Below are 8,560 nucleotides of genomic sequence, written 5' to 3' on the forward strand. Positions count from 1 at the left end.
GATAGCTGGAGGAGTAGGCAGTGCTGAAGAAGCAATGCGATTACAGCAGGACAGACAAATTGGAAGAATGGAATACAGTGTTGGAAAATGAATAATAATGCATTTTGGTAAAAGGAACAATAGTGTGGACTATTATCTAAATGGTGAGAAGTTCAAACATCAGAGGTGCAGAGGGACTTAGGAGTCCTCGTGCAAGACTCCCAGAAGGTTAATTTACAGATTGAATTGTGGTAAAGTAGGCAAATGCAATGTTGACACTTATTTCAAGGGTAATAGAATATAAAAGCAAGGCGGTAATGCTGAGATTTTAAGATACTTGTCAGGCTGCACTTGGAGTCTTGGGCCCCATATCTCAGAAAGGATATGTTGTCAATGGAAAGAGTCCAGAAGAGGATGATTCTGGGAATGAAGAGATTAACATATGAGGAGCATTTGGCAGCTTTGGGCCTGTACTCACTGGAATTTAGAAGAATGCAGGGAGATCTTCTTGAAACCTACCGCATGTTCAAAAGACCAGATAGGGTGGATGTGGAGAGAATGTTTCCTATGGTCTAGTTCCAATAGAACTAGAAGGCACAGCCTCAAATTTGAGAGGTGACCTTTCAGAACAGAGGTAAGGAGGTCAACCAGAGAGTCATCAGCCTGTGGAATACTCTGCCACAGACTGTGGTGGAGGCCAATCCATAAGTATATATCTTGATAGGTCAGGGCATCAAAGGATATGGCGAGAAGGCAGGAGTATGGGGTGTAGTGTGATCTGGGATCAGTCAAGGTAGAGCAGACTCGACGGGCTAGATGGACTAATTCTGCTTCTATGTCTGACGGTCTGATGGGTTCAGATTTCTGGATTGTTGGGATCTCTCCTGCGGAAGGTACAAAAGGTACAGGTTACAACTGAACCTGAGGGGGGGGCTCAATCATTGTGAGCAGGTTTGCTAGAGCTGTTCATAAGGGTTTAAACTATTCTGGCAGCAGGATGGGAACTGGAGTGTTGACAAACAGAGAGGGAACGTGTAGTGAGACTGCAAGGAAGGAAAGGCTGATGACAGGGGAAAATTGCAGTCAACTGGATGAGTTGCAATGTAAAAGGAAGACAAGATCGAAAAGGGTGAATACAGGACTGAAGGTCTTATATCTGAAAGTGCGCAGCATGCAGAATAAGGTAAGTGAACTTGTAGCACAGTTACAGATTAGCATGTATGACGTGGGCATCACTGAATCATGGCTGAAAGAAGATTATAGCTGGGAGATTAACGTCCAAGGATACACATTGTATCGAAAGGACAAGCAGGAAGGCAGGGGGGGTGGTGTGGCTCTGTCGGTAAAAATTGAAATCAAATCATTCAAAAGAAATGATATAGGATCAGAAGGTGTTGAATCATTGTGGATAGAGCTAAGGAACTGCAAGGGTAAAAATACCCTGATGGGAGTTATATATAGACTCCCAAACAGGCGTAAGGATGTAGTCTGCAAGTTACAACAGGAGATAGAAAATGCATGCCAATATTACAATAGTCATGGGGGATTTCAATATGCAGATACACTGGGGAAAGTCAGATTGGTTCTGGATCCCAAGAGGGGGATCTTCCAGAATGCTTCTGAGATGGCTTCGTGGCTGAGCCCACTAGGGGATCAGTTATTATGGATTGGGTGTTGTGCAATGAACTGGAACTGATTAGAAAGCTTAAGGTGAAATAAGCCCTAGGGGCCAGTAATCATAATATGACAGAATTCACGAAGCAATTTGAGAAGGAGAAGCTAAAGTCAGATGTATTACAGTGGAGTAAAGGGAATTACAGAGGCATGAGAGAGAAGCTGGCCAAATTTGACTGGAAGAAAACACTGGCAGGGACAATGGCAGAGCACTTACGGCTGGAATTTCTGGGAGCAATTTGGAAGGCACAGGACAGATACATCCCAAAGAGAAAGATGTATTCTAAAGGCAGGATGACACAACTGTGGCTGCCAAGAGAAGTCAAAACTAACACAAAAACCAAAGAGAGGAAAAATAGTAGAACAAACATTAGTGCGAAGTTAGAGGCTTGGGAAGCTCTTAAAAGCCAACAAGGCAACTAATAAAGTCATTAGGATGGAATACAAAAGTAAGCTAGCCAATAATATTAAAGAGGATACCAAAAGCTTCTCTGGATATATAAAATGTAAAAGAGAGGCAAGGGTAGATATTGGACTGCTGGAAAATGACACTAGAGAGGTAGTAATGGGGGACAAGGAAATGGTGAACAAACTGAATAAGTATTTTTCATCAGTTTTCACTGTGGAAGATACTAGCAGTATGCCAGAAGTTCTACACTGTCAGCAGGCAGAAGTGAATGAAGTTACCATTATTAGAGAGACCGTTCTTAGAAAGCTGAAAGGTTTTAAGGCAGATAAGTCACTTGGATCAGATGAAGAGATTGTGGAGGCATGAGCAATGACCCTTCAAGAATCAATACATTCTGGCATGGTTCCAGAGGACTGGAAAATTGTAAATGTCGCTCCACTCTTCAAAAGGGAGAGATTTGAAGAAAGGAAATTATAGGGCAGTTAGTCTGACCTCAGTGGTTGGGTAGGTGTTGGGAAGTTGATAGTAAAGGATATGGCTTCGGGGTACTTGGAGAAACACGATAAAATAGGCTACAGTCAGCATGGTTTCCTTAAGGGAGAATCTCGCCTGACAAATCCATTGGAATTCTTTGAAAAAATAACAAGCAAGATAGACAAAGGAGAATCGGTAGATGTTATGAACTTTGATTTTCAGAAAGCCTTTGACTAGGTGTCACACGGGGCTGCTTAACAAGAGCCCAAGGTATTACAGGAAAGATACTAGCATTGGCTGATTGGCAGGAGGCAAAGAGTGGAATTAAGGGAGCCTTTTCTGTGTGGCTGCCGGTGACTATTTAAGTTCCAGAGGGACCTGTGTTGGTACCCACTTCTCTTTATGTTATATGTCAATGATTTGGATTGATAGCTCTGTGCCCAGGTTAATATGAAGATGGGTGGAGGGGCAGGTAGTTTTGAGGAAATAGGCTACAGAAGGACTTAGACAGATTAGGAGAATGGGCAAAGAAGAGATGGAATACAGTGTAGCGAAGTGTATGGTCATTGCACTTTGGTAGAAGAAATAAAAGCATAGACTATTTTCCAAATAGAGAGAAAATTCAAAAATCTGAGGTGCAAAGAAACTTGGGAGTCCTTGTGCAGGAATCCCTGAAGGTTAATTTGCAGGTTGAGTCAGTGGTGAGGAAAGTAAATGTGATGTTAGCATTCATTTTGGGAGGACAAGAATATAAATATCAAGGATGTAATGTTAAAGCTTTATAAAGCACTGGTGAGGTCTCGCTTGGAGTATTGTGAGCGATTTTGGGCCCTTTAACTAACAACGGATGTGCTGACAGAGAGGGTTCAAAGGAGCTGCACGAGAATGATTCTGGGATTGAAAGACTTGTCATTTGAGGAGCATTTGATAGCTCTGGGCCTCTACTCACTGGAATTTAGAAGAATGAGAAGTGACCTCATCGAATTTTGAAGAGCCTTGATAAGAGTGGATGTAGACAGGATGTTTCCTACGGTGAGGGAGTCTAAGACCAGAGGACGCAGCCTCAGAATAGAAGGACGTCCTTTTAAAACGGAGGGATGAGGAGAAGCTTCTTTAGCCAGAGGGTGGTAGCCAGAGGCTGTGGAGGCCAAGTCATTGGGTATATTTCAGGCAGAAGTTGGTAAGAGTCTTCATTAGTTTGGCATGAAGGGATACGAGGAGAAGGCAGGAGACTGGGGCTAAGAAGGAAAACGGATCAGCCTTGTTTGAATGGCGGAGCAGATTCGATGGGCCAAATAGCCTAATTCAGCTCCTATGACCTATAATCTTATGGAGTTTTCTCCTGGGTTGACACATTTCCCGAAGGGGTGGAAGAGCCAGACCCTCACCGCACCAACGAAATATCCAAATGATCATTGGAAAGGCTGAGGAAGAGAAGTCCTGGGGAAAGGTGTTGGTGGGTCAGCAGGAAAATGATGGACCAAAGGGACGGAGAACCAGGATTCAGACCCGGCAACGGTGATGGTAGATTTCGAATGGGGACAGCGGCGGGGAGAACCTGAGGGTGTTGGTGTCCCACTGCCATCCTACAGCACACATCCTTCTGGATGGAGAGCAGTGGGTGTGCAGGAGGGGCTGTTGGAACACCCTAGGCAGCCACTATGTGCCAGTGATGGTGGGAGGGGTGGGTTGGATGCAATTGAGCGGGCTGCTTTCTCCCAGATGGTGAAAAGTTTCCCGAGAAACGTTGGTGCCACACTCACCAAGGGAAAAGGGACTGTCCCAAAAGTCCCTACAGACCTGTAGCTGGGGGAGAGGTAATGTGGCTTCTACGGACTAATCCCACCCAGGACCAATGTTCCCTCCAAGTTTCTTGCCAAGCACACATCTTTTGGTTCTAGTGTACAAAGGAATTGCACAAAGAATTTGCATCATGAGGATGGACTTTAGGACCTGGAGGAGCCAGGGAGCTCAGGAACTGCCGCTCACAGCTGCTGCTGAATCTGCAGTATTTCTGTTCTGTTGATGGATTCTGTTAACAAATTAAAATTAATGGATCGATAACTTTCAAATCCTGTTTATTTCACTCTTCACGAACTTATATTTACACTGACTTACTCCTGACTCAGGACTCAGAAACGGAGACACCTTTTTTTCCCTTATTTGGTGGGGGTGGGGGGGGGAGAGAGAGAGAGAGATAGAGAGAGAGGAGAGAGAGAGGGGGAGAGAGAGAGAGAGAGAGAGAGAGAGAGAGAGAGGAGAGAGAGAGGAGAGAGAGAGAGAGGAGAGAGAGAGAGAGGAGAGAGAGTGCGCGCGCACCTGTAGAACATCGAATACTGGGTGAATGAGTAGTCTTTGGGGTACTGCAAGTCTGTGTCTTTGCTGCTGCTTTGCTGCATGCTTGAGTGCTCGGTGGTGGGTGCTGATGCTCTTTTTATGCTGGTTGGGGAGGGGAATTGTTGTTTTGCTGCTGCATACGCGTGGGAGGGGGGAGCTTTGGGTTTCTAACATTTAACTGTCATTCATTCTTTGGGGCTCTCCTCCGTTTTCATGGATGGCTGCAAAGAAAAAGAATTCCAGGATGTAAATTGCATACATCTCTCAAACATTAAACTGTACCTTCGAAACCTTTGAAGCAGCAATCATGGGCGGCTGATCCTAAACTCCCCAGCTTCCCCAGGTCCTCAAGACCATCACAAAACAAATTCTTTGTGAAATTCCTGTGTGCTAGTAGCAAAAGATGTGCACAGCTTACAGTGAAAATTGCCCAGGAAACTTACCTGCTTGCCCATCAGAATGAGGTCACCTTCTCCTTCTTCGCCAGAGCTGCCTGCCACAACTTTGGAGACCTGGAGGGGCCCCAGGCACTCGTAATCCTGACCCGTCACCTCCACATGGATCCCCCGGTCTGCTCCCATAGCCAGGGCTGTCCGCAGGGTTTCCTGGGGGTTTGGGTGCAGGGAGAGACGGGGAGTCAGACTGGGATGGCAGAGACCTTCTCTGTCCCCATCTGCAATCCCTACATCCCTCCCCGACTCTTTAATTCCTACATCTCCCTCCCCGACTCTTTGATTCCTACATCCCTCCCCGACTCTTTGATTCCTACATCCCTCCCCGACTCTTTGATTCCTACATCCCTCCCCGACTCTTTGATTCCTACATCCCTCCCCGACTCTTTGATTTCTACATCCCTCCCCGACTCTTTGATTCCTGCATCCCTCCCCGACTCTTTGATTCCTGCATCCCTCCCCGACTCTTTGATTCCTGCATCCCTCCCCGAGTCTTTGATTCCTACATCCCTCCCCGACTCTTTGATTCCTACATCCCTCCCCGACTCTTTGATTCCTACATCCCTCCCCGACTCTTTGATTCCTGCATCCCTCTCCGACTCTTTGATTCCTACATCCCTCCCCGACTCTTTGATTCCTACATCCCTCCATACCTGACACTGCACCGGGCCACAGCTCACAGCGATCACCTCAGCCGCTTGTTTCTTCTCTTTCATCCTGACAGCTTCCTCCACCGCAATCTCACAGAATGGGTTCATTGAGTGTTTGACTCCTTCTGTCACCACCCCAGAGTGGTCGGGCTTCACACGGATCTGTGCCAGAGAGGTTGGGAAAGAATTAGGGATGAGTGGGTTTCCTTGTGGAGGAATGGTGAGGAAGGAGTGTTGTGGGAGGGGTGGTGGTAAAACTGACCAATCCAGCCAATAATGTCCCTCCTGTTAGGGGGAGGGGGAGGGGTGAGATGTAAAACTGAATAATCTTGTCCCTCGTTCAGGAGATAAAACAGGTCCTCTCTCTCTCAACAATTTTTCCCTCACCTCTTCCCATTTTCTCCAGATTCAAGGGGTAGCCAAGAGCCCAGATGTGCATCTCCATCGGCTATGTAGAACAGTCCACGCTTGAACGCTCCCCCAGTAACACTTCCCACCCCTTCCTCCGGTACACTGACGACTGCATCGGTGCTGCTTCATGCACCCATGCTGAGCTCATCAATTTCATCAACTTTGCCTCCAACTTCCACCCTGCCCTTAAATTCACTTGCTCCATTTCTGACACCTCCCTTCCCTTTCTTGATCTCTCTGCCTTCATAGAAACCATAGCAAAAACTACAGCACAGAAACAGGCCTTTCGGCCCTTCTTGGCTGTGCCGAACCATTTTCTGCCTAGTCCCACTGACCTGCACACAGACCATATCCCTCCATACACCTCCCATCCATGTACCTGTCCAATTTATTCTTAAATGTTTGCATTTACCACCTCCTCTGGCAGCTCATTCCATACTCCCACCACTCTCTGTGTGAAGAAGCCCCCCACTAATGTTCCCTTTAAACTTCTCTCCCCTCACCCTTAACCCATGTCCTCTGTTTTTTTTTTCTCCCCTTGCCTCAGTGGAAAAAGCCTGCTTGCATTCACTCTATCTATACCCATCATAATTTTATCAAATTAACTCTATCAAATCTCCCCTCATTCTTCTACGCTCCAGGGAATAAAGTCCTAACCTATTCAACCTTTCTCTGTAACTGAGTTTCTCAAGTCCCGGCAACATCTCTGGAGACAAACCGTCAACTGACATCTTTCTTAAACCTACTGATTCCCACAGTTATCTTAACTTTAACTCTTCCCACCCTGTATCCTGTAACAATGCTATTCCCTGTTCTCAGTTCCTTCTCTCCACCACATCTCTTCCCAGGATGCAGCTTTCCTTTCCAGGACAGCAAAGATGCCCTCCTGCTTCAAAGAAAAGTGTTTCCCTTCCTCCACTACTGATGCAGTCCTCACCAGCTTCTCCTCTATTTCCAGAACATCCATGCTCACCCCACCTTCCCGCCACCTTAACAGTGGCAGAGTTCCTTGTCTTTACCTACCACCCCACAATCTTCTGAATCTCAATTCTCCACAATTCCCACCATCTCCAAAGAGATCCTACCACCAAACATATCTTTACCTCTTCCCCCCGCCCCACTCTCTGCTTTCCACAAAGATCACTCCTTTTTCCATTTGATCCTCCTCACTAATCTCCCTCTTGGTACTTATCCCTGCAAGTGGTACTCGAAGTGCTACACCTGCCCATTCACCTCCTCCCTCACCTCCATTCAGGGACTTAAACAGTCCTTCCACGTGAGGCAACACTTCACCTGTGAACCTGTCTGTTGTGTCTGGTGCAGCCTCCTCTACATTGGTGAGACCCTTCACAAATTGGGGGGAACCACTTCGTCAAACACCCCTGCTCCATCAGCAAAAAGCAGAACTTGCTGGTGGCCAAACATTTTAATTCCGATTCCCATTCTTGTTCCAACACGCCAGTCCATGGCCTCTTGTGCCATGATGAGGCCACCCTCAGGGTGAGGGAGCAACATCTTAATTTCTGTCTGCACAGCCTCCAACCTGATGGCATGAATATTGATTTCTCTTTCTATAACTTCCATCTCCTCTTCCTCTATTCCCCACTCTGGCATCTTGTCTCTTTTCACCTGCTTATATCCCCCCTGGGTCCCCTCCTCCTTCCCTTTCTCCCATGGTCCACTCCTCTCCAGTCCTTTCCCTTTCCTACCTACCTGGCTTCACCTATCACCTTCTAACTATCCTCCTTCCTCTCCACCGCCCCCCCCCATCCTTTTCAGTCCTGAAGAAGGGTCCCTGTTTTCGTAAATAAATGTTTATTCATATCCATAGATACCACCTAACCTGCTGAGTTCCTCCAACAACTGTGTGTGTTGCTTTGGAATTTCAGTATTTGCACATTTTCTGCTGTTTACAACCCTATTCTTGCTGTTTTGGGAGAACAGGTCTCCTTTGCGTGGGGGGGGGGGGAATTGACCAATCACGTCCGTCGCTGGGGAACGCCTGAGGTCATAGAGAGGTTACCGCCAGCAGAGCGATCCCAAGCCGGGTATGGGGACCCCCTCCGCTGTATGTTGTTGCTCCCGGACTCTGTACGAAAACCCGTTGCCCCTTTCTCAGCCTCTCCGAATTCCCTCCGGCCCCGCCGCACCTTCACCGCATAGTCAATGACCCG

General features: G+C 47.0%; 1 protein-coding gene across 1 annotated transcript in view; it reads right to left on the reverse strand.

Annotated features, from left to right (window-relative positions):
• etfb (electron transfer flavoprotein subunit beta) overlaps positions 1 to 8,554 on the reverse strand; it is an 87,379-nt gene extending 78,825 nt beyond the window's left edge. Inside the window, exons 1-3 of the mRNA XM_072250524.1 lie at positions 8,537 to 8,554; positions 5,979 to 6,137; positions 5,317 to 5,478 (exon numbers count right to left, since the gene is read on the reverse strand). Of these exons, the coding sequence (XP_072106625.1) occupies positions 5,317 to 5,478; positions 5,979 to 6,083 (267 nt within the window). The 5' untranslated portion in view covers positions 6,084 to 6,137; positions 8,537 to 8,554. The remainder of the gene's footprint in view (positions 1 to 5,316; positions 5,479 to 5,978; positions 6,138 to 8,536) is intronic.
• Between the last annotated feature and the right edge of the window lie 6 nt (positions 8,555 to 8,560).

This window comes from Mobula birostris, unplaced genomic scaffold (assembly GCF_030028105.1).
Source record: "Mobula birostris isolate sMobBir1 unplaced genomic scaffold, sMobBir1.hap1 scaffold_391, whole genome shotgun sequence".
Lineage (NCBI taxonomy): Eukaryota > Metazoa > Chordata > Chondrichthyes > Myliobatiformes > Myliobatidae > Mobula > Mobula birostris.